The sequence below is a fragment of the Citrus clementina genome, unplaced genomic scaffold, assembly GCF_000493195.1.
Source record: "Citrus clementina cultivar Clemenules unplaced genomic scaffold, Citrus_clementina_v1.0 scaffold_1, whole genome shotgun sequence".
Taxonomy (NCBI): domain Eukaryota; kingdom Viridiplantae; phylum Streptophyta; class Magnoliopsida; order Sapindales; family Rutaceae; genus Citrus; species Citrus x clementina.
The window spans coordinates 2,119,984-2,144,167 of NW_006263303.1; the positions used below are offsets into that span (position 1 = coordinate 2,119,984).

The 24,184-nt window shown below is 35.7% G+C and overlaps 5 protein-coding genes across 6 annotated transcripts; 4 read left to right on the forward strand and 1 right to left on the reverse strand.

Moving 5' to 3' along the window:
- Positions 1 to 1,289: 1,289 nt before the first annotated feature.
- On the reverse strand, positions 1,290 to 2,906 carry LOC18054932 (ammonium transporter 3 member 1). Its single transcript, XM_006450426.1, has 3 exons — positions 2,301 to 2,906; positions 1,928 to 2,213; positions 1,290 to 1,810 (listed from the first exon to the last, which is right to left on the reverse strand). Exons 1-3 carry the CDS (start codon positions 2,904 to 2,906, stop codon positions 1,290 to 1,292), a joined length of 1,413 nt encoding a protein of 470 aa, XP_006450489.1.
- A 1,369-nt stretch (positions 2,907 to 4,275) lies between these two features.
- Positions 4,276 to 7,276, forward strand: LOC18054933 (pentatricopeptide repeat-containing protein At4g32450, mitochondrial). Its single transcript, XM_006450427.2, has 2 exons — positions 4,276 to 6,723; positions 6,959 to 7,276. The coding sequence occupies exon 1, from the start codon at positions 4,387 to 4,389 to the stop codon at positions 6,706 to 6,708; it is 2,322 nt and encodes a 773-aa protein (XP_006450490.1). The 5' UTR covers positions 4,276 to 4,386; the 3' UTR covers positions 6,709 to 6,723; positions 6,959 to 7,276.
- A 594-nt stretch (positions 7,277 to 7,870) lies between these two features.
- On the forward strand, positions 7,871 to 11,333 carry LOC18054934 (tRNA (cytosine(38)-C(5))-methyltransferase). The gene is made up of 10 exons (XM_006450428.2): positions 7,871 to 8,011; positions 8,124 to 8,234; positions 8,451 to 8,544; positions 8,622 to 8,740; positions 8,836 to 8,958; positions 9,445 to 9,790; positions 9,905 to 9,999; positions 10,462 to 10,527; positions 10,614 to 10,678; positions 10,820 to 11,333. Exons 1-10 carry the CDS (start codon positions 7,937 to 7,939, stop codon positions 10,896 to 10,898), a joined length of 1,173 nt encoding a protein of 390 aa, XP_006450491.1. The 5' UTR covers positions 7,871 to 7,936; the 3' UTR covers positions 10,899 to 11,333.
- Positions 11,334 to 14,817: 3,484 nt separating this feature from the next.
- LOC18054935 (pentatricopeptide repeat-containing protein At3g54980, mitochondrial) lies at positions 14,818 to 18,213 on the forward strand. The gene has a single exon (XM_006450429.2). It carries the CDS (start codon positions 15,006 to 15,008, stop codon positions 17,556 to 17,558), a length of 2,553 nt encoding a protein of 850 aa, XP_006450492.1. The 5' UTR covers positions 14,818 to 15,005; the 3' UTR covers positions 17,559 to 18,213.
- A 1,420-nt stretch (positions 18,214 to 19,633) lies between these two features.
- On the forward strand, positions 19,634 to 23,748 carry LOC18054936. 2 transcript variants are annotated; one of them, XR_002903977.1, is made up of 5 exons: positions 19,634 to 19,791; positions 20,363 to 20,776; positions 21,166 to 21,943; positions 22,842 to 23,086; positions 23,661 to 23,741. XR_002903977.1 is itself a non-coding variant. In XM_006450430.2 (4 exons), exons 2-4 carry the CDS (start codon positions 20,378 to 20,380, stop codon positions 22,973 to 22,975), a joined length of 1,311 nt encoding a protein of 436 aa, XP_006450493.2. In that variant the 5' UTR covers positions 19,634 to 19,791; positions 20,363 to 20,377; the 3' UTR covers positions 22,976 to 23,748. The 2 variants fall into 2 exon arrangements, 1 of the variants encoding a protein (XP_006450493.2); XM_006450430.2 differs by having other exon boundaries at positions 22,842 to 23,748.
- Positions 23,749 to 24,184: the final 436 nt, after the last annotated feature.

A 24,184-nucleotide genomic window follows, 5' to 3' on the forward strand; every position in this document is an offset into this window, starting at 1 on the left:
GTTCTTATCATTAAAACCTAAATATTAGATATGATTATCTTTTTTTTTCGGAAGACGGACATATACATAGTGTTTTATTTATAAATTTTATATAAATTCAGAATTTTAATTGTGTAAGTGTATAAAATATTGATACACATGTATATTTTATAATATCGATATATAATAATATTTACATATATATAATTTAAACTTTAAACAGTATAAATGTGTAAAAGTTTGGGGGTGTGTAACATTTGTTAAATATATAAATATTAAACGGATTATTGAGTAACCTGTTTATATTCCGTGTTAGGTTTGAATTTCAATATTTTGAGACAATTATTAAATGAGTCGTGTTTGAGTTGACTTAAATTTAATACGACATGAAGCTGACATGACAAAAACATGATCTAATAACTCGTTTTGCCATCTCTAATAGTTAATTGTTTTAGTAATTATTATTTCTATCATTATAAGTTTACCCAAATAAACTTTTTTCCCATTGAAAAAAAAAATTCCGTTTATTATATGCAAAAAATTATAGATAAATTACTTGTAATCGTACCCGTCATTTACATTCGAAGAGTTCTACATGTTGTTTTAATAAAAAATTTAGGGGAATTAGGAGTTCCGAGGTTCAAATTTAGCTTGTAAAATTCGATTAAAAATTTGATAAAATTAAATTTTCATTACACTTGTGATAGGAGTGGACATCTTTTCAGAAAAATACTAAACAAAATGGAAGATGGACAAAAACAACTAAAACACTTGGTCGGAATTACAAGGTTAATTGATCATTTTTCAATTAACATGGTAAAACCAGCAGGATGTACCATTACTTCTATTTGAATTTCTCATTACTCTTTTTTTCCAAATTGATCTGATTTGTAGATTGGTTATAGTGGGGTTCAGAGTTTTATGAACTAAACAAAAATGGGATTCTCAAATTTGGATTGAAATTTGCTACTCTAGTTTCTGATGTTTGTGTTTGGCACAAATGTTATTGTTCCCCTTTCTTTCCTTTCATTAGTTTGATCAATTTTTATAGCCTTTCCAATCAAGGTGTAAACCAATGCCTTTAGAAAAATAATAGTGGAAAAACAAACAATACAAAAGAGCAGTGCACATTATGTTCGACTATAAGTACTGAATACAGTGCATGCAAGTTCTTTACTTCTCTGCATATTCAACAAGAAACAATCAAGAAGTTGCAAACCAAACAGTTACTTCAATGCTTTTATTCTTTTCTGAAATAAAAATATAAACATAATAAGCTTTCATTTCATGTCATGTCATCTCAGCCCAACTTAGGCAGCTCTATTCTTTGTACTGACCGGCAGTTCAACATCATATCTGGAATTCTCAGACCCGTCACCTTCACCCCAAATAGCATAAGCTTCTTCGCCGTGAGCAGCTTCATCCCCAATCTCCATATCCTCCTCAGACATTCTCAGAGGGACTAATATTCTTATGAAAAGACAGATTAAGCTCGTGGTAGTGATGTTAAGTGCCACAACAAATAAAATTCCCAGCAGTTGAATTCCTATTTGTCGAAATCCAGTGGCAACTTTTCCCATATCAAAACCATAAAAAAGGCCTACATATTGTGCATAGTAACCGTAAAACAAATAGTTCAGCTTTGGTTCTGCGAAGACACCAGTTAGTAATCCCCCTAGGCTGCCGGCAACAGCATGAGTGTGTAGAACTGCCATTGTGTCGTCAACTTTCTGTAGCATGGCGGATCTTTTGTGCACAACCATCATTGTGAACCACGGAATTGAGCCAGAGCATAGTCCCATTATAATTGCTGCCCATCCTTGCACAATCCCTATGTCACGTTCATTGTACAAGAAACATTTGTTTTTGTGTTAGGACTTTCAGCAAATGTTAACCAAACATATCGGCATAGGCTAAGGAATTATTAGTATTTGGATTTTGGACTTACCGGCTGCTGGGGTGATGCAAACTAGACCAGTGATCATGCCTTGAACAGCGCCAATGACAGAAGTTTTGCCAAAAAATATACGATCCAGCAAGAGCCAAGTGATCAAGCTTGTTGCGGTGCAGACATGAGTGTTTAAAACTGCCAGGGAAGCATCCGTGCTTATGACATAAGGGTCTCCTCCATTGAACCCCGTCCATCCCATCCAGAGCAGCCCTGCTCCCGCTAACATTAGAAGGATATTATTCGGAGGAAATCTTTCCCTGTCCCTGGTTAGACGTGGACCGACCTGCAATAAGATTTGAGAAGGAAAACAAGAAGTTATGTATTAATAAATTTGGCTGACAAAACTGAGCAAGTTTGTTTGAAAATATACCCAAAATGCTGCGGTGTAACCAGCAACTCCAGAAGATAGATGAATCACATAGCCGCCGGAGTAATCCAATAATCCTAGCTTGGAGAGCCAGCCATCGGGACACCATATACTGAAAGCTCCAATTGTGTACGAGAAAGTAAGCCATAGTGGGACAAACATCATCCAAGCGTAAAAATTCATGCGTCCCAACACGGCGCCAGCAATCAAAATCAAAGTGATTGCGGCGAAAACAAACTGGAAGTACACCATAGTCGCATTGGGAAACTTTCCAAGAAATGCCTTCTGAAGGAGATAATTTTCGCCTAAGGAAACATTTGGAGCTCCCCAGAATGCTATATACCTTTCGGTCCCAAAAGACATTCTGTAGCCCCAAAGAACCCAGCAAACAAGAACACAAGCAAATGCATAGAGTGCCATGAAAGCAGAGTTCACTGCCCATTTCTTCTTCACTGCCCCTCCGTATAGAATCACAAGCCCCGGAACACTTTGCATACCAACGAGTGTCGCTGCTGTGAGCTGCCATGCGTTGTCAGCTTTGTTCATCCATCCCGGACTTGCATCATCCGGGGCAAGATTTTCCGGGAGATAAAATGATGAATTGCTCATTTTCAACTCCCTGTCTCAACGTAGCAATCAATGGTTCACAGCGTCTCTAAAGTGACGCTTTGCTGAGTTTATAACTGAGCTGTCTGTTTTGATTATCACGATAAGCTGTCTCAATGACGGAATCCTTTTTGTCATAATTTAAATCTTTAACCATATATATTTTGTTTGAATTGGTTCCGTTAATTCGCCACATTGTTGCTGCATTTTCTTCACAGTTTCAGCGAGTACTCCAAGCCATTTAACGTTAATTTCAAAGATACAAATAATTTGTAGCATATTCTTTTAGCATTTAGCTGTTTTTCAATATGGATCACCATTGCTGCATTGGCAGCTGTCTCCATCCTTGTGTATACATATTACAAAACTTCGATCCGTATATCATTTTTGATCTTATTTAGAAGATCAGTTTGCTGTGCCTGCGATATAGCTATCTATCAAGCATAGAAAGGAAAGATACATTAAAAAAAATCATAAAAATAAAGAGCAACAACAACTTAGTCCCTAGTTTTTGATAGAATTACAACTAAAGGCATGAGGATGGGAGCTCACAAAACCAGGCTTACGTGGTAGTGAGGTGCGGCTTTTAAGTTATATATGTTGTGAGATAAAAGCAATACTTGTCAAGAAAAAGTTTATGAGATGTATGGTAAATAATATTTTCTGGTTAATTATTTATCTAAAAATTGAACAAATGAATGAGGTTAAAAAAAAAAAAAAAGTCTAGCAATTGGTCTGTGCTGCCATGTCCTAGTAAGCATTACCAAATGTTCTAGGCAACTGGGAATCATAACAAAAAATACCCCAAAGTTATATTTAGCATAACAAAGATCATTTAGTTATATTTAGACTAAAATTGATTAGCAATATATAATTTGTACTACAAATATATTTTAATTTTGAATATGTAGACTGTATAACGAATATAAAAAATTTGGACTAAAAGCATATGAAATAGATGAAATCTTTTTTAAAAAAAGAACATATATTAAACATGTGCCACAAATATGACACGATTATTAAAGGAGATCTTAATATAATCAATTTTTAATCGTCCAAATTTAACACAACATGAATAATATAAGATACCAATTTAAATTATCAGCTTTTCTATTTTGTATTATCAAAATTCGTTAAGCAAAAGATTAGGTTTTTCTATTATTACGCTTTAAATTAGGCAATTAGCTTGTATAGGTCTACTTATTTGCTTCATTAATTTTCATTAACAAGTCGAATTCTGAAAGAAATTGGACGGTAAGGGACTAATGAAGAATTTAGTAGAATCAGGGACTCAGATGTAATTACCCAAACAGAAAAAAGTGTTAAGCCATAGATAGGGCCCAATTGATCTGTCGGCCAATAGGGTTTAAGGTTTTAGAGTTAAGCGGATTCAGTTTCAGTCCTGTTTTCTCTCTCTAAAACCATCGTTCTCTCTCTGTCTCTGTCTCTGTCGCTGTGTAAATTTCTGGTTTTGAGTTTTCAAATGTCCAGAAGTACAGCTTCGTTCCTCACAATCAGGTCTCTCACAGCTTTATCCAAGGTAAGCTCTGCTCTTACTTCTTGTGATTCAACCAAAACCCTATATTTATTGAAAAATCTCAGCACTGCTATCGAAAGATTTGATTTTCAAAACCCTAATGGATATTTTGAAGATGATTCTTTACAAAATGACCAACACCCTAATGGGTTTTGTACCGAGCAAAGCTCTGTAGACTTTCAGCAAAAACCAAATGAGCATGGTTTAAATCCCAATGGGGGTTTTACGGAGAGGCGTGTAAATGACTATTGGGACAACCCCCTTAGACAAAATGGGAACTGTGGGTTTTATGGGCAAAATCATGGTGGTTTGAAGCAGAATAGAATTGATAATTGTCAGAAAGCTAGTGGGGGTTATAGAGAAAGCTTTAGTAGTGAACAGCAGAGGAATATAGTTGGTGAAAATGGAAACTTTAAAGGCCATTATCGGCAAATTGATGGGTATGGAAAGCAACATTCGAATGGGATTTACGGGGAGAGTTCTAGGGGTTTTCAGCAGAATTCAAATGAGTTTTACCAGCATCATGCTGGGGTTAACAGTGAGAGCCATATAAATGAATTTCAGAATAATACTTTTCAGCAAAATGGAAACTTTAACGATTATGGTTGGTATAACAATGGGCAACCACATCCAAACCTTAGTGGGGCTCAACCACAAATGTCAAGGAGTGGAGGTAATGCAAATGTGCAAAATCAGTATGGTCCTATTCATTATGGACCTGGAGAAGTGATGCAAAACCGTAATGGGTTTAATTCACAAAGATTTTCGGAATCACTGGGAAGCTTTAATGGTAATTGTATGCAGGACACTGGGCAGCATCAGCAAGCACTAAGTGGTCATTATTCTGGAAATTTTGGAATTCATCAGAACAGCCCAAGTTTCTATCAGCAGGACCAAAATGGTGGACAGTATCAGTGGGACCAAAGTCGTAGGCAGTATCAGCAGAATCCTAATGAAGGACAATACCAGTCCTACTCAGGGAATATTCAAAATGGGATGATGGCATCTCAAGTATTAAATAATTGTAAACATGAAGATGACTTTGCTGAGGCCTCTAGGAGTAGCCAAAATAATGGAACCCTTGAGCAGCTGGATGGTTTGGTTAAGGAGGGGAAAGTGAAGGAAGCTATAGAAGTTTTGGGGTTGTTAGAGAAGCAGTGCATTTCTGTGGATTTACCCACATTTTCACAGTTAATGCAGGCATGTGGGGATGCAAAAGCACTAGAAGAAGCAAAAGCTGTGCATGAACATGTTGAACGATTGCTGTCCCCTCTCAGAGTTAGCACTTATAACGGGATTTTAAAAATGTATTCAGAATGTGACTCTATGGATGATGCGTTCAGTGTGTTTAGTAATATGACAGAGCGTGATTTGACTTCTTGGGACACTATGATAACTGGGTTCGCCAAGAATGGTCTTGGAGAGGATGCAGTTGATATTTTCTCTCAGTTCAAGCAAGCTGGACTGAAACCAGATGATCAAATTTTTGTTGGTGTTTTCTCTGCATGTAGTGCTTTGGGTGATGTTGTTGAGGGAATGCTGCACTTTGAATCAATGAGCAAGGACTATGGCATTGTCCCATCCATGAAGCATTATGTGAGTATAGTTGACATGCTGGGAAGCACAGGATATCTGGATGAAGCTCTGGAGTTCATCGAAAAGATGCCAATGGAGCCAGATGTTGATGTTTGGGAGAAATTGATGAATCTCTGTAGAATGCATGGAAATTTAGAGCTTGGTGATCGTTGTGCTGAGATTGTAGAGCAGTTAGACCCCTCCCGCTTGAATGAAAAGTCAAAGGCAGGCCTTGTACCAGTTAATGCTTCAGAGCTTGCAAAAGAGAAAGAGAATAAGAAATTGGCGAGTCAAAATCTTCTAGAAGTAAGGAGCAAGGTCCATGAATATCGAGCTGGAGATACATCTCATCCTGAGACTGATAAGATATATGCTCTGATTAGAGGTTTGAGGGCTCAGATGAAAGAGGCCGGTTACATCCCAGAAACGAGATTTGTGCTGCATGACATAGACCAGGAAGGCAAGGAGGAAGCTCTTCTTGCTCATAGCGAGAGACTTGCTGTATCACATGGTCTCCTCAGCAGCCCAGCTCGTGCTCCTATTCGTATCATGAAGAATCTTCGTGTTTGCGGTGATTGTCATAGTGCGCTGAAGATCATATCGAAAATTGTTGGCAGAGAACTGATTATACGAGATGCTAAGAGATTCCACCATTTCAAAGATGGGTTGTGCTCTTGCCGGGATTATTGGTGATATATGGAATCCAAGGTGCATATTATGCCTCACCGTGTATTTAATGTGCTTATGTAAATTGTCATGCCTTAGCCGATTTTTTAGAATCTAATTATTCATGATAACTAAAATATCTGAGAATGGAAAGCAATTCGATTCTTGTGGCTATTTGATTGGGATGTAAAATATGTTGGGATTGCATCTTTATTATTGAGGATTCATATGACCTTTTATTGACTTGAGTTGGGATTAATTGCAAATCTCATGGCAGGTTCCCATCATGCATTACTCAGTTGTGCGCATCTCCTAGGATAAGCCATCAAGCTTGAACACACAGCTCAAGAACCGCTAGTTAGAACTAGGAAGCAATGATTTTCACTAGGGGGATATAATTTCAACTCTTTTCAGGCTGTTGGGCGCTGGCACGGATCGGGAGACGAATGGTAGAAAGAAGCTTCACGTCCAGCCACCTGCATTATTCTTTGTAGTATGGCCATTTACGTATGATGGAACTTGTAAAATTTCACAATTTACATATATTTTTTTTGGATCTTTATCTCACCTATTTTATATTATGAAGAATTTTGTATCTGCATAACCACGTAAATACCTAGAAAAAGTTAAATAATATTGAAAAGTTTGAATCTGATTGGATTTTGATTCATCAAATAACCCAGATTGATTGATCAATTTTGAGTCATTTGACTTAATTTATGCAGCGCAAGTTTCCTAATTATTGAACTGCATTTTGCGAACCAAACCCTATCGTCAGCTTAAGATAGGGTTCAATGAAATTCTTTTTTGTTTTTTTTGGTATTTTAAACTATTTTATATTCGAAAATCATATTGGGCTTCGACTAATCCAAATTTAAGCCACGGCAAAACTCTTCCAACAAGTATTTAACGTAGCTGCATTCTCAAGCTTCGAATTAAGAACCTTAGTTAAGGTAGAACAATCATTTGACAACTGATCTACACGCTTGTTGGTAGTTCAATTAAATTCTTAGATAGCCAAAAGAAAGTCATTTGCAAAGAGCATGGCCAAACGCTGCGTTTTAAGCCTGCCATGAAACGACACCGCTGTATCTATCCAAGAACGAAAATACCCACTTTGATGCTTGATATTAGGGGTATTTTCGGGAGTTCACATAGATATTGGTTAAAATATTATTAGAATCTGAACTCTTCCTTCTCCATCCTTAAGCCCTACCCTGGTGAAGACTGGAGAAAACAGAGTGGGAGAGATCAAATGGAGAAGGATATGTGCAAAAACGACGGCGAAGCATGGAGAGTACTGGAGTTCTACAGTGGAATCGGTGGCATGGTAAGCTCCTCTCTAAACCCTAAACCCTTATTCGTTATCTCATCCTCTTTGATGTGTTAATAATTGAACTAACTCTAGGCTTTAAATCTGTTTGTTTACATTTTTTGTTAAGAGGTATTCATTAATGAAGGCTGACGTGAGCGCACAAGTAGTAGAAGCATTTGACATTAATGACAAAGCTAATGACGTTTATGAGCTCAATTTTGGTCATCGCCCGTATCAGGTTCCCCCCCCAATTATTGAAATTTGTGGTTATCTCCTGATATGACCAATGATAAATATTTTTGCAGTACCATTTTTCAAAATTTTGTATTAGGCTTTGAATTGCTCAAAAGTAGGAGCTTTGATGGGTATTGCTTTAACTGTTAATCTGCTTGGTATTCCTATACATATAGACACAATATGGTCCTTCATCATTTAAGTGTTCTGGTTAATATAGGGGAACATTCAGAACCTGACTGCAGCTGAGCTTGACATGTATGGGGCACATGCATGGCTTCTTTCCCCCCCATGTCAACCCTACACTAGGCAAGGTGAAATGTTGCTCTTCACAGTCTACTTTCTGTTTTTCATAAATAAGATTATTGATTGGTGAATATCTCATGATCAGGGCTACAAAAGCAATCTAGTGATGCTAGGGCATTTTCGTTTCTCAAAATTCTCGAACTTATACCACATACTGTGAAACCTCCTCATATGTTATTTGTGGAAAATGTTGTTGGATTTGAGGTCTGTCCAGGACAACATCTTCTCAATTTGCTTTTCAAATTGTAGTGAAAGAAATTTTTTACCTTATTTCTTCTCTTCTTTCTTTTTGGTTTCAGACCTCAGATACTCATGCAAAAATGATTGAGATATTGGCCAATTCAGATTATCTTACGCAAGAGTTTATTCTGAGCCCACTACAGTTCGGTGTGCCATACTCCAGGCCGCGCTACTTTTGCTTGGTAGCCATCATCTACTTTGTGTGCATGCACGTGTGCGTGTGCATGTGATTATGTTTCTTCTATGCTGTTTTCCTCTGCCTTTTTAGTTACTTCTTTTAATTGTCATTGTCTGTTTTCCAATATTGCAGTTATTTCAAATTATTATTTCTTTCCCTATGTTAGACTGTTACGGATAGAAATCATTGTTATGATTTAGAATTAAATCAGATACTGTGTTTGAGTGAATGGGTTTCTGTTAGGGTTGTGATGATCCCATATATCAATGTTATGCTGTAATGGTAATTTCAAGATAGTGGTCATAGCTGGTTTTGAAGTCTGATTTTCCTTGAAAGCACTAGGATGTTCTGGCTCTTCAGACCTTATGGGTGATGATATGTTATTCCTGGTGGATGAATGTGCAGATACTGATTATTCATTTTCTTGTCTTATCTCAGTTATTTGGAAAGGTTCTCCGTGAAAGTAACTTGTATTCATTTACCATGGCAGGCAAAAAGAAAACCTTTATCTTTTAGATGCCAACTGCTTAATAACCAACTCCTGCGGTCTCCAAGTCCATTGCTGGGGAATGATGATATGACTGTGATCACCAAACATGATCAACCTGATGACAGCTGGGATAAACTGCTAGAGTCTTGTGACCCGGTAGAGAGGTTTCTGGAATTCAGTAACTCTGGTGACCAAGTAAATACAGAAACTGGTTTTCTCTCAACTGGCACTGCTGCAGTTGATGATTTTGGAGCTGCAGAAGAAACTGTTGAAGTAGATAGATGTGTCTCCATTGACCATTTTCTTGTCCCGTTGAGCTTGATAGAGAGGTGGGGAAGTGCAATGGGTATCCTTATTGTTTTACTTCTTTTTAGTACTTGATAGCATTCGTGCGTACATTACCATCTTTTCCTTCTAAATTGTCTTCTTTCTCTCCAGAGAAATCCTTAATAGAGATTAGATATTGTGTATCCAGACTCAAAGCGATGCTGTTGTTTTACAAAGAGCTATTACCGATACGTTAAGGGTACTGGCTCCCTGTTGGCTACTGTCCAGGTAAGATTGTATTTTAGACACTTTCTCTTTCAGAGAGTTGTGTACTTGAAATTGGGACTTTGAGATTTAGCTTATTCGATGACATGTTTGCTTCATATAGAGTTTTGGTTAATTGCTTCATATTATTTATGCATTCCGATGCAGATTTCATCTCTTGTAAAATGCTCTATTTTAGTATCACATGCCCGTGTATCATGTGGTATAGATCTGTCTGTTTCTAGTGAGTTCATTTCTGCTTAGTATAGTTACCCGGCCAAACAGATTTGATTAAATTTAGTGCCAGCTTCAATTTGGGCTGTTGACATCTGGTCAATTCTGCTGTTCTATGCAATGCCATGCTTGTCCTTTCAACACTGGTGGTGTCTATGTTATATGTTGTCTGATGTGGTTTTTCTTAGAGATTTAGAGTTTGTAACAGTACCTTGACCATGCCTTTCCATTTATGATTTAATTGACATGCAGCCAAGGAATAAGGGGAAAGCATCTTCACTGAAGGAGCAACACCTCAGATACTTTACCCCCAGGGAGGTAGGTAGATTTGACTTGGTGTTTAATCACTGTCTAGTGTTTGATCTTTAGTCTATAATTTATAAATTTGTCATTTTGTTAATTAGGTTGCAAATTTGCATTCTTTCCCCGGTGACTTTCAGTTCCCACATCACTTAAGCCTCAGACAACGGTATGCTATTTTTCTGTGTCCCCTTTCCAATTGTGATGCATGAACAGAAATCTACTGGATGAACCTAACACCTGTTGACAGATGATCATAACAATATTTGGTCTTTAGTGAATTTGATTAGTCAATTTCTTCTCACTGCAGTTATGCACTGCTGGGGAACAGTTTAAGCATAGCAGTTGTTGCTCCCCTCCTCCAGTATCTGTTTGCCCAGGCTGGATGATGTTTTGCTCAGTATCCATTCAGCGAATGCAAAACTTTCTCTGTGAAGATGCATTCAAGTTACCAATTTTTGGCTGAAGCGACTGATCCTAATAACTTATGGCTTTCTCTCCTTTTCCAGTTCATAGAGCTCCCCCTCTTTCATACCTAATTTACCTATCATTATGACAAGGAAGCTGGATCTTGAAATCAAGCCAGTCGTTGTATCAATTTTGTAAACACATTACAGTAGGTTCTTTTGTGGGAAATATAGAGCACTATACAAAATTCCCTCTTTATGCCGTGATGAGGCTGATGACGAGGCTTACTGTCCTGCCTGAAGGCTTGTTTGAAATTAAGGTTGGGTTGTTGTAACTTATAAGTTACAGCACTAAAGTGTTTGGTGAGCACTAATTGTTGTAGTTTGAAAGTTATGTTGATATAATTTTTCATTTGTACGGTGAAAAATTAATTATATCTTTAATAATTTTATTCAAATTATTATTTAAAATTGTATTTACTCATACTATTAATTTTTGTTTTATATTTTAAAAAAATCCAGAGCATTGCAGCTAAAAAATTACTGCATCTCAATCCCAAGACTTTAGAAGGAGATAAAAGAGGGAAGAAACTAATTGATTTACCATATTTGTAGATTGCAGCGAAAATTGCCTATAGTCTAGACAATAATTTACAATCTAAAAGATATTTTAAATAGTCAACATTTTAATAATTTTTTATATTACTAAATTAACTTTAATATAATTTGTTATTAAGGACAATGCAATAAAGTTTAATTTAACAAATTTGTATCCAACATCATATGTTATCCGCAATAAATCACATCAATAATGAAAATTGAATTAATGTTCATGTTGAGAAATTATCTATAGTTATGAACTAAACTTTTATTTATTTGTTTATTTGTTAGTACAATTGCTAGAAAAAAAAACATCAAGAAACATGTTCTTTCTTTTGTAATTGAAACAAAATAAATTAGAAGGAGAGATAGTGGACGGACAATAAATTGCGCCAATCCAACATAAGAAGACCAAAGAAAATCAAAAGAAAAGACTTGTTTTAAATTTTAAATTTTGCTTTCTGATGTTTACTCTATCTAATCCATATGCTTTCATGAGTTTAGAAAACAAAATTAAAATGCTTTCATGAGTTTATAAACCAAAATTAAATTGCATCATTGAAGAAAAGAACAAGCACATATCAAACCTGCTTAAGAATGGAGAATAAAAGTAATTAAAAAAGGAAAAAAGTTAGATATTTTATTTGTGATGATGAATATTTTATTGGGTGTAAAAAGAAAATAAGCTAACTAATCAAATGGGTAATGAGGGACAATATAGGTATTTGAAAGAGTGTTTAAAGTAAAAATTAATATTTCAAAGTTATTAAATTTATGTAGAGTAAATAAATTTGAAAGTAAATTTTAGAAAATATCCCCACACATATCAAACCAAGAATGCCAATTCCAATTATGGAATTAAAAATAAAGTATTGATATTTAACCTCCACATATTATCTTACTAGCCTCACTTTTCATTTATCTTATTACTTTTTATAATTACCCTTATCCAAAATTTAAAAAAAAAATTATCTTATTCTCTATCCCCAACTCCTCTCTTTAGTATAACCGTCACCTCGATCACCTATTTTCATTAACAATAAGTTCATCATCTCCACATGACTTCTTCACCATCGGACATCACTGCATCACCTTCACAACATATGATAAATTTTAATATAGGATTTTTTTAATTTTATAAACAAGTGATGAGTTTGTTGTTATTGATGATATTAGTTTTGCTTTGTGTGATAATATAAGATTTTGTTTAATTTAAATTTAGGATTTGTTTAAGAGTTAATATTTGATTCAACTTTTGAATCCATTAAAAAAAATGTGAGAGATGAAAAGTTAATCGAGAGAGAAGAAAAAAATATTTATATTTTAATTATTTTTTTTTTATTTTTCAATAAGAATGATTTTAGAATAAACAATAATAATTAAAAAGTGTGCCTAGTAAGATATATTAAAGAGTCAAATAGCGTCGCTCTTAAAAAAAATGGTGCTATTGGCACCCCTCCATTATCCTTATCAAACCCCCTTTTTTTTACTAATTCATATTTCATTTCAATTTCTAAACTAACCCCCTCAATTAAGTCCTTAATTATGGGGCAGTTTCTTAAATTTCACAGCCTAACTCAATTTTGTATTCGGTGTTCTTGCAAAGTACGCTTGTCTTCTTCAAAACAAATAAAGAAGACGTAGATAACTCGGGTATATGTACTTTAGTTTAACTGGGTATTCCATTTCCAAAAAAAAAAAAAATAATAAGTACAATATTTGATTGTTCCCCAACATGCTCATAAAGTTAAAAATTTATGAAACCTTCATAAATTATCTTTCCTACAAACATAAATTGGGATAAAGTTTAATTTATATTAATTTTTTACTCTTTTTACCATTCACTTCTGTTTTTATGTTTGTAAGTTTAAAGAGTTTGTAATAGAGAAAAATGAATGGTACGCTTATTCTGCAACACAAACAAATTAATTTAACAAAACACTCTTCAAGCGAGTGCCAACTCCCAATATGAAAAATTAAGAGCAGAGTATAAGTAAAAGAAAGGAAATTTTAGAGAGGAAAGAAAACTGAGTATTTTTCATTATCCTCGTTTTAGTAGACCTCGCAATTCTTATATGCTTCACCTCCAACAACATCTAACAGAAGGTGGTTACAAAAATATCAATTGTCATTACAAAAATAACAAAAACCAATAAAAGATTATAGAAAGGAATCCACGACCTCCTACTTCTCAAACAACATAATCCTTCTTAGTTAAGGATGACAAATTGGTCTATCCAAATTGGATATCCATATATCCAATCCAATTGGACTGGATAATATTCATCCAAAATCTTCTCGGATATGAATATGAATATTTTAAAAAAATCCAATTAGATATTGGATGGGTATGGATATCCAAAATCTAATTAATTTATCCATTTAAAGTTAAAAAAAATTATATTGTTAAACTAAAATGAAAAAAAAAAACAACAAAATCTAATTTCCTATTATATTAACTAGTGAAGAATTTAAATTCCTTTTATATTAAAAACTAAAGTTTCCAAAATTACCCTTTAATTTTTTAACTTATTTAATGCCATTAATAATTATTATTTTATTTTATTGATTTAATATTATAAATAGATCTCAACCGGAAAGTCGTCAGACCACTGCCGGACATCGCCGGAGGTAGCCGGATCACCGTTGGACCTCGATGGAAGGTCGCCGGACCACCGTCGGCTTCGCCGGAAAGTTGCCGGACCACCGCCACCGGCGACCGGACCGCCATTATATATATATATTATTACTAATATAAATAGTTTAATAACCAAATTTGATATTGAAATTTTAACTATTTTATATTATTATTTTTATACAATAAAAATAAAATATTCATGGATATCCATTGATCTCCATATGTATATAGATAAAATTCATATCCATATATAATATTAAATACTGGATATGAATATAGATATATCCATTATGAATAATTATATATTTGTATTTGAATTGATATTATCCATTAATAATTGGATATTTACCATCGCTATTCCTGGTGGTTTCCTCACTTGTGATGGTCTTGCAACAAGTTCTGTGTTAGGCTTAGTTGTATTTTTTCTCTTGATGTGATACAACCCGTTCTTCAATAGATTTCACAATATATGGATTGGACCACTCCAAAGAAATTGCCATTGCCGTGCCAATGAATAAGTATAAAACTGTAGGTGAATTTAATTAGATGAATTTTTGCTTTTTAGTTGAAGAATAAAATTGTAAATACCAACAATAAAATTGTAAATCCCAAACAAGTGGGGCTTGATAAGAGAAAATAAGGGCCGGCAGTAGCGCCACTGGAAAAAAAACCTTGAATGTCTGAACTGCTTAACGAAAACAATGAGGGCCGAAATCTGTGTGAGCCCAGCCCATGCCGCCACAAGTTCGTCTCTTTCCATCTAACTAATCATGTTACATGAACATTAGGGTTTCATGGTTTAATTGTAACCAGCAGCTGTAAGCATTTAAAAAAAAAAAAAAAAAAAGAGGATGAGATCTTCGCTTACTTCTTCACCAATCCGACCATTTATAATCCGGCCTTTCAAAAACACTAAATCAATATGCTCACAACCACAGTCCTCCGAAAAGCCCATCTCATCAGAATCTCCAGTTTCCGAGAATTTTCCCGAGAAAATCACCAAAGGTTCCCATTTTTCCGGAAACCCAATTTTCCCAGAATCCAATACTTTTCAGCCCACTGATTTATCACAGACCAGTGTGATAAGCTCTCTTCTAAGCTGCAGAAACGAGCCAGTTTCAGCTTTCGAGTACTTCAAACGGGTCGAAAGGCGGCGAGGCTTCCTCAAAAGCCTTGATACATTTTGCGTTCTGCTTCACATTTTGATGAAAGACCGTGAGTCTCATCGATATGCTCGGAATTTGCTTAATCACTATGTTTCAGGCGGTTCAGAACCCACATCGGCTGCTATTATTGATCACTTGATCGAAACTGCGAAAAGGTTTGATTTTGATTTGGATTCTGGGGTTTTCAGTTACTTGCTGCGTAGCTATGTTCGAGCTGATCGAATAAATGACGCTGTAGATTGTTGTAATGGGATGATAGAGCGCGATATAATTCCGTTGCTGCGAAGTATGAATTCAGTTTTGAAGGCATTAGTTCGGAGAAATTTGATTGATGAAGCAAAGGAGTTTTATAATAAGATGAACCTAAAAGGTTTGGGTGTTGATTCAGTGACAATAAGGGTAATGATGCGTGCATGCTTAAAAGAAGATACAACCGAGGAAGCCGAGAAGTATTTTAGGGATGCAAAGGCTTTAGGAGTAAAGCTTGATGCTAGGGCATATAGAATGGTTATTCAAGCTTTGTGTAGGAAACCCAATTTGAAAGTAGCTTGTGGACTGGTGAAGGAGATGAGAGATATGGGTCGGGTTCCTTCACGGGTATATACAAATCTTATCGGGGCTTGCGTGAAGCATGGAAATTTGACAGAGGCATTCAGACTTAAGGATGAGATGATGAGCTGTGGGAAGCCAATGAATCTAGTGGTTGCAACTAGTTTGATGAAGGGATATTACAAGCAAGGAGATTTGAGCAGTGCTTTGGAGTTGCTTGATAAGATTAAGGAAGATGGTCTTAGTCCTAACAAGGTTACTTTTGCAGTGTTGATTGAAGGTTGTTGTACGAATGGGAAAGTGGAAAAGGGTTATGAGCTTTACACCCAAATGAAACACATGGGTATTAAGCCTAGTGTCTTCATAGTGAATTCACTGTTGTGTGGATTTTTGAAAGCTCAGTTACTGGAAGAGGCATACAAGCTCTTTGATGAGGCGGTTGACAGCGGTATTGCAAATGTTTTCACGTATAATGATCTCTTGGCATGGCTCTGTAAACGGGGTAAGGTAAGTGAAGCCTGCAATTTATGGCAAAAGATGGTGTCCAGTGGTGTAAGACCTAGTGTAGTTTCCTACAACAACATGATCCTTGCACATTGCACAGTAAAGAACATGGATGAGGCATACAGTGTATTTTCAGAGATGCTTGAAAAGCGTGTAACACCCAATGTTGTCACATATTCTGTTCTAATAGATGGGTACTTTAAACAGGGTGATGCTGAACGTGCTTTTGATGTTTTGGATCAAATGGAGAATGCAAAGATTTCTCCAACAGATTATACATCCAACATAATTATCAATGGGTTGTGCAAAGCTGGTCGCACATCTGTGGCCTGGGATAAGCTGAAGAAGATGGTTGAGAAGGGATTTATTCCCAAATGTTTGACTTACAACAGCATTATAGATGGTTTTGTTAAAGAGGATGATATGATTTCTGCACTGACAGTTTACAGAGAGATGCATGAAAGTGGACTTTCCCCAAATGTTGTCACTTACACTATCTTGATTAACGGGTTTTGCCGAAAAAATGAGATTGATCTTGCTTTGAAAATGCGAAATGAGATGATGAATGAGGGTCTTCAACTGGATGCTACTGCATACGGTAGTCTTATAAATGGATTTTGCAGAAGACGAGACATGGAAAGTGCGTGTAAACTTTTTGCTGAGCTCCTTGAAGTTGGGCTATCTCCAAATACAGTCGTCTACAATAGCATGATTAATGGCTTCAGGAATTTAGGTAATATGGAAGCAGCACTTGACATGCATAGAAAAATGATAAATGATGGGATTCCTTGTGACTTACAAACATACACTACTTTAATTGCTGGATTGTTAGAGGAGGGTAAATTGCTTACAGCATCAAATCTTTACTCAGAGATGCTTTCCAAGGGTATTGAGCCAGATATAATCACATATACTGTTCTAATAAATGGTCTCTATGGTAAAGGACAGCTCGAGAATGCACGCAAGATTTTCGATGAGATGAATAGAAAGTGTCTGACTCCTAATGTTTTTATCTTTAATACACTGATTGCTGGATACTTTAAGGAGGGAAACTTGCAAGAGGCTTTTAGACTGCATAATGAAATGCTTGACAAAGGACTTGTACCTGATGACACTACTTATGATATTCTTGTAAATGGAAAGGTGAAAGGAGAAAAATCTGTTTCTGGGGCTTCAGTGTCCTGAATGAGCAAGTTTTGATGGTTTCAAAATTCCTGCCAGCTTTGATTAAATCCTTTCACAATGAAGTGCCTCATGAGCTTTAGTATGTGTTGAAAGCCACTGCAAACAAATGGATATACCCTTTTTCCTAGGTGTGCCTGACTAAGGAAAGAACAGATATGACTTTGTGATCTGTTTGGGCAGAGCAGATCAGATACATGGGCTAGAAAGAAAGAGAAGATGCCAGCCTGTAGAAAACATCACAGCATGAGGATCGAGCTGCTTGAACTGCCCAGGATGTCTAACTACAGAAAGGTGCTAGTCAGAAGCTCAAGTCAGCTAATGGATCAAGCTGAAGTCAGAAAAGAGAGTCTCCGGCAGAGACAGAATTGCAGCCCTGTAGGAGACATCACAGCATGGGGATCGAGCTGCATGAACTGCCGAGGATGACTCAAACTACAGTAAAGCGCTAACCAAAAGCTCAAGTCAGCTAATGTGTTTGTATGCAATCTGCAGTCATATGAGTTACTGAGTACAAGTCATTGCAACTCTATTTGTCCAAAATTTTTAAATTTCTTGGTCTCTGATATTATGTAAATAACACTTTCATTTGCAGTTTTGAGGTTGTTTTTGAGTCTGCTTCTTATGTTGAGGATATGCAGTTGAGTTAAACAATGAACTTTTGATTTATAACAATTTTTATTTAATTCATATATTGGCCAAGGTGTTATACTAGCAAATTGTTTTCTTTTAATAGATTTTCAGTCAATCATTTGCTTTATCATCTCTTGAATAATTAATATTGGTGTTTTCAGATGATATGATACATCTTCTGCTTCAATTTCAAAGTCTGGCATTTCTTGCTTCTTAGCATGAGAATCAGACGCTTAAGCAGGCATGGCTGTCTGATTATGACCATTGTCAAATTGTATTACAAATGCAACATCCTGAAAGAAAAAGGAACAGACAATAATGAGCCTAATGTAGACACCTTTGATGGGGAGATGTACCCAGGATTTAACTAAGTCGAGTACCCGGTGAGAGCTCGAATATTTGCACCAAATTTGGAGGAAAGAGTGTTACACTATTCAGCCAGAGCCAAATAGCCAATGGCCTGGCTGACGATCTATAACTTGATTTAGATATTCATTTGTATTATAGGAAGAATTAAGAAGATCTTGCCAAATTGTTCACACCAAATCAAGACTCTTGCGTGCTTGAGAATACTAGTTCTTTCTATCATTAGTTTGGTAAGCACAACTTACCCAAATTTAAAGGCCTCCTATTCATTCTTAATAAAAATATTTTAGAGATGGAGATATACAGTTGTTTGTGGTGTCACATATTTTTTAATGGATTAGGTAAACAATAACTATTTTGCTAGAAAAATTAGTTGTTATTTTGAACAAGGCTTTTGGGAATGTTTTCAATATGTATGCGATTTTAAAAGGTTAACTAAGAAATTCACATTTGAGTTTAAATGAATAAATTGATCTCTCTCTTTCTTTCTTTCTTTGCTCTTTTTTATTTTATTTTTTTCCTTTAAAGCATGAAAATCATGGAAATTAAACTTTAACTCATGCGAATGAGATTTGAACCACAAAGTTTTTATATCACTTAAAGGATTTTTCACTTAGTCAATTGATATTCTAAATTTCTTTTAAATATTGTATTACAATATGATAGAATTGTGATACATGTTATCTAAGCTCAAGCACATTAAATTAGAAAAAAAATAAAAATCTTCAACTATTTTATTGTACAGCTTCTCACCCAAATGTTTTGCCACCAAACAATTAGGTCAAATAAATTTTTTAATCCCAATATTTACTAAAGATGAAACCAAGTTGGTAGACTTTGAATATTTTTTCAAACAACTTAAAAACATTTTTGATTTGCCAAATCAATATTTAAAAAATAAAAAATAAACCAATATATAAAAGAGTGCTTTCACGCTCCAAAATGCGAGTGAACAAAAATCGCTCCCACTGGGGAACCTTTTTCCGGTTGGGATAAAGCTCTAATCCCACGTATTAAAATTTAAAAACCATTTGTGTATTTAAAAAATAAAATTAATTAATTAATTACTCATCAGCAAATAAATATTTTTTTTTCTGTGTTTTCTTCTTCACAATTTAGAAACCCTAAAACACGAAACACAACGAAGACATTACAAAATAATATTTCAAAGAGAAACACTCAAAGATCCATAACTGATTCTTTCTTCAATCAAGCCTCGTGCGATCAAAGTACAAAGGTCGGTAAAGGAGAAAATTAGGGTTTTGATTGCTGCACTTTTAATTTTGTTCACTTTTGATCTCACATTTATTTATTTACGTGTTTAATGATTTTTTTTTTTGAAAGATTGATGTTTTTAAGATCGCTAAAAAATATTTTTTGCTGCATTGTTAAGTTATTTGATGTTGTGACTGTGTGATCAACTTGGATTATTTATCTAATTTAGTTCGTTTTGATTTGGTTAATTGACTGATGCTCTCGAGATTCTTTTTGTCCGTTTTTTTTTTTGTTTATGATGAATATATTAGAGATATTTGTGATAATATTGTCATCAAATAGAAAAAGTGGGAATTTTATTAAGATTGTTTTAGAAAGGAGAAATAGCTTTGGCAGATTGCCCTTTTCACTGCGATTTTTATTTTTAATAAAAAGGTCTCAATATTTTTTTTTGGGGGGAGAACTTTATTTAGTATGAAATATTAGGCTAAAGACATAAGCGGTTGTTATTAATTGTATTATGATTTAGTGGTTTGAATTAGCATATGTTAGATTGATGTCTTATAGAGAGTTTTTTTTGTTGGCTATTGCAGATATTGCAAGTCATCATGAGATTCAAGAAAGGGAGCCAAGTTGAGATTTTTAAAAGTGAGGTGCCTTCTGGTGCTTGGTGGTGTGCGGTAATTATATCAGGCAATGGGCACAATTACACTGCTGAATATGCTCGGTACTCAGGCAGGACTAATGAAACAGCTCAGGAGAGGGTGTCAAGGAAGGAGATTAGGCCCTGTCCTCCTCCTGTGCAGCGTGTGACAAGTTGGATGGCTGGCGACCTGGTGGAGGTGCTTGATGATTTTTCCTGGAAAATTGCTACAGTTTTGAAGGTTCTGGGTGGGGAGTGCTATTCAGTTAGGTTCCTTGGGTCTTCTAGGGAATTCCAAACCCACAAATCAAACATCAGGGTGCGACAATCTTGGCAGGATGATAAATGGGTTGTGATTGGAAAGGTAAACTTTGCCCCTTCGTTTATCACTTCATTTGTCTTACTCTTGTTTTTTCAATGTTTTTGTATTTGTCATTTCTTTGTTGGGGAAATTCTTTTGAAAATATTTTGATGGGCTCTTCTACAGTTATTTATTTGTCTTTTTTGATTGTTTCTATCTTTTGTTCGACGGATTTGAGTTCTCATCTTTGTCATTTATTGTGATTAGTTGGCCATGGAACTTCTAATATTACAATTATGTATACTTGAATGGTTGTTTTCTGGCTAAGTTCTAACCACTTGAGTGTTGTCTAGTCATCTCGACTTTGTCGTGCCCCTTCTTCCAATTTCACTGTCTTTGCTATAGTCATTTTTGCCTATAACTAATTGTCTGCTGGCTACAATTATTCACAGGGTTCAGGGTATTCAGATATTGTGAAGTCCAACAGGGTATCAACGCCAAACTTTCCTAAGAAGATTAATACTACATCTGTGCAAGCTGGTGAAAACACTACTGATTTCCAGGAGTCGCATGCTGTCTCAGCTAGAACATTGAAAAGAGCCTCACCATTTGTTTCCTCTTCTGCTGAAGCATGTACTGGAAACATTCAGAAGAGGAGAGCAATTGAAAATGGCAGTGAGCGCCCACAAGTGATTTCAAGGAATCCATCCTCCTTACTTGAAAAGGTAGATGCTGTTGCTAACCCACGAGAAAGTCTGGGTGAAACATGCATGTATACTTCCTCTAACTATCAAACAAGTGGCTTTTATGAAACAGAGAGGAGAAAACCATATTGTGTTGTTGAGTGTTCTTATGGAAGGAGCTCAGAAGCTAGTGATTCTGATAGTGATATATGCTCTGTTGGTAGTTGTAGTATTATTAGTGACAGTACGAGTGATTTGTCTAGTCGTCTTTTAGCAGGTTGTTCTAAAGATGCAGATCCCCTTAATAGTGATGCTGAATCTTTTTCTTGCCGCGGAGATGAGGAAGAGAAAATGCCCCTTCCTCTAGGAGAGGATGTAGCAGCAAGAATCCATAGATTAGAGTTGCATGCTTATCGTTGTACTCTAGAGGCATTGTACGCTTCTGGTCCCTTGAGTTGGGAACAAGAAGCATTATTGACAAATCTCCGCATTACACTTCACATCACAAATGATGAACATTTGATGGAGCTAAGGAATTTAATATCTGGTACAAACCTTCACATTAGTGAATACTAAGTTTAGGGGTTCTACTTTTTGCCTTTTTGAAAACATAATCTTCTTTAATTGCCTATGGTGCCACATTATTTTGTAAGAATCAGCTTTAATTGTCAACTTTTGCAGCTTTATCAAGTTTGTTAATATTTGCAATTGCATAGACAGTGGAAAGTTGTAACTTGGAAATTGTGTATGAATAATCCTAATAAAAGTAGATATTTCCATTCTCACTATCATTGTTTATTTATTTTCCAGTACTCTTGTTGTAATTTCAAAATAAAGATCTTGAATATCTTTGCGACCTTAGACGGTTTAGTGGTGACCATGTTGTACTGAGTAACTGGCAGCTTCCAAGGACATGCTCTCTCTATGATCCCACTTTTATTTTTGGAACTGTTTGTAAATGTGATGGGAGGATGATTGTTGAATATATAATTATCGATTCATACTCCAATGGGTTTGCTTTGAATTGCCAATAGCAATGATTGTGTTTTTGATGTTCTGGATGTCAGGATGACTAGCAAATATCTTACTTTGTTTATATGTACGCATAAATATTGGATAGAGGTATCCCGTTTGCTACAGTGCCAGTCACATTGATTAAAGAAATGCTTCACAAAAATATGGGAGCTTTTTGGTTGCTTACTGGGTGTTTGTTTTGGGTATGAGGCTTTAACATTGATACCTATTGTATTGTCTTGGCTAATGAAATTCCCTATTCCTGCTTCCTTTCTTTCATTTGTATTATCCCAAAAGTTAAGGATATTAGTATTTGTTTATTAGATGCTGTTGGATCTAATTTATCAGATGGGTGGTTTTTCTTGATACCATGTGATAGCATTGGAATATTTCATTTTGGACATGTTATTGATCATCCCTGCGTTTTCCAGGGCCAATGTTGGAGGCATGCATGCCTTGCTTCCAAAGGTCTAAAGATGATGCTGGGGTTTACCTCCTTTCCCTTGGCATAATAAATGGGGCATTATCAGCATTCAATGCTCTCCAAATGAGACAGTTGATGTAAAGCCACTGCACACTGGTTTCATTATCTTCTTTTCTTTGATGATAATAGATAAAGTTCATTCCAGGTGTTTTGGGGTTATCAACAAGCCAAAGCAGAATCCTGCTATGGAAGGTCACTTATCTAACTTTAGATTGAACAATGCACCTATTGACACTTTTGGCTCACTGGCTTTTGTTTTCTTTCATTTCAATTTCAATTATAGCATGAAATATTTGTTTATTTTGTAATTCATTCTCTTGGGTTTAAGTGTGGGTGGGTTTAAAACCCATGTGTGTACGTGTGCATGGGTGTGTGTGTCTCTTCTCTCCCCAGTACCCTTGAATATTGCATTGTCTATGTAATATCTGTTGGACCTCTGTTTCCCCACCAAGATGTGTTAACAAAGATGACCTTTTCTTTGTTCAAATATTAATACAGTTTTTGACACAGTTTCTGGTAAAATTGCTGAAAAAGCTACTGTCATGCTAGCTATAATAAAGCTATTGTCAGAATTTCAGCATGGGTATTACGACACTTTTTCATAGTGGACTCTGGTCTTTATAAAGATGTTAAACATGATCATTGCAGTGGTAGTAGAAGAGCTAAATATTTTTGGCTACTTTGCTGTAACATTCTGCTTATAGTAGTCAGTCTAGTCTGACCTCTCTTGGGGACTTAATGCCTTCTAACATGATGACTATTTCAGTGTTTGTATCTGCTGGACACCAGATGGCAGGGGAAGACACAGAGAAAGTGATGAACAGCGTTGCATGAGTGAAGTGTGAAATCATAATCTGAAATGTGGGTTTCAGATTTGTTTAGAGTTTGATCTGAAATAAACAAAAAATAAACAAAGTTTAATATCTTTATAAGTCATGTTGGATTGCACTGATTTTTGTTTTCCCCTTTTTGGCAGGTCCTTACTCCATCCACTGGATGAAGAGAAAGCAGCAGCATTTCAGAAGATGAGTTGAAATTTTGCAGTGAGATACAAGCTGTTGTGAATGTTATTTGAGCCATGTACCAGTTATGAACGTGAAGCCCAGTTGAAAGCTTATGAGATGAGCAACATTGCTTTGTTGTGTGGGCAGGCAACCCGAAAATACATGGCTGCAGTCAGAAGATTGCAGCTACATCGGAGATGTAATAAAGTAATTTGTTTGCGGCAAGTTGTTAACCACTATTCACACGCTGTATATACAAGATGTTGTAATCAAATATTGGAAGATT

Bases quoted from the DNA above. Each gene is read 5' to 3' on its own strand.
- LOC18054932 (XM_006450426.1), bottom strand. From the start codon at position 2,906: ATGAGCAATTCATCATTTTATCTCCCGGAAAATCTTGCCCCGGATGAT. The intron at 2,214-2,300 runs GTATATTTTCAA...ATCTTATTGCAG, and splicing joins GTTACACCGCAGCATTTTGG to GTCGGTCCACGTCTAACCAG. The intron at 1,811-1,927 runs GTAAGTCCAAAA...AACGTGACATAG, and splicing joins TTGCATCACCCCAGCAGCCG to GGATTGTGCAAGGATGGGCA.
- LOC18054933 (XM_006450427.2), top strand. From the start codon at position 4,387: ATGTCCAGAAGTACAGCTTCGTTCCTCACAATCAGGTCTCTCACAGCT.
- LOC18054934 (XM_006450428.2), top strand. From the start codon at position 7,937: ATGGAGAAGGATATGTGCAAAAACGACGGCGAAGCATGGAGAGTACTG. The intron at 10,000-10,461 runs GTAAGATTGTAT...ATTGACATGCAG, and splicing joins CCCTGTTGGCTACTGTCCAG to CCAAGGAATAAGGGGAAAGC. The intron at 10,528-10,613 runs GTAGGTAGATTT...TTTGTTAATTAG, and splicing joins GATACTTTACCCCCAGGGAG to GTTGCAAATTTGCATTCTTT.
- LOC18054935 (XM_006450429.2), top strand. From the start codon at position 15,006: ATGAGATCTTCGCTTACTTCTTCACCAATCCGACCATTTATAATCCGG.
- LOC18054936 (XM_006450430.2), top strand. From the start codon at position 20,378: ATGAGATTCAAGAAAGGGAGCCAAGTTGAGATTTTTAAAAGTGAGGTG. The intron at 20,777-21,165 runs GTAAACTTTGCC...AATTATTCACAG, and splicing joins AATGGGTTGTGATTGGAAAG to GGTTCAGGGTATTCAGATAT. The intron at 21,944-22,841 runs GTACAAACCTTC...TGCGTTTTCCAG, and splicing joins GCTAAGGAATTTAATATCTG to GGCCAATGTTGGAGGCATGC.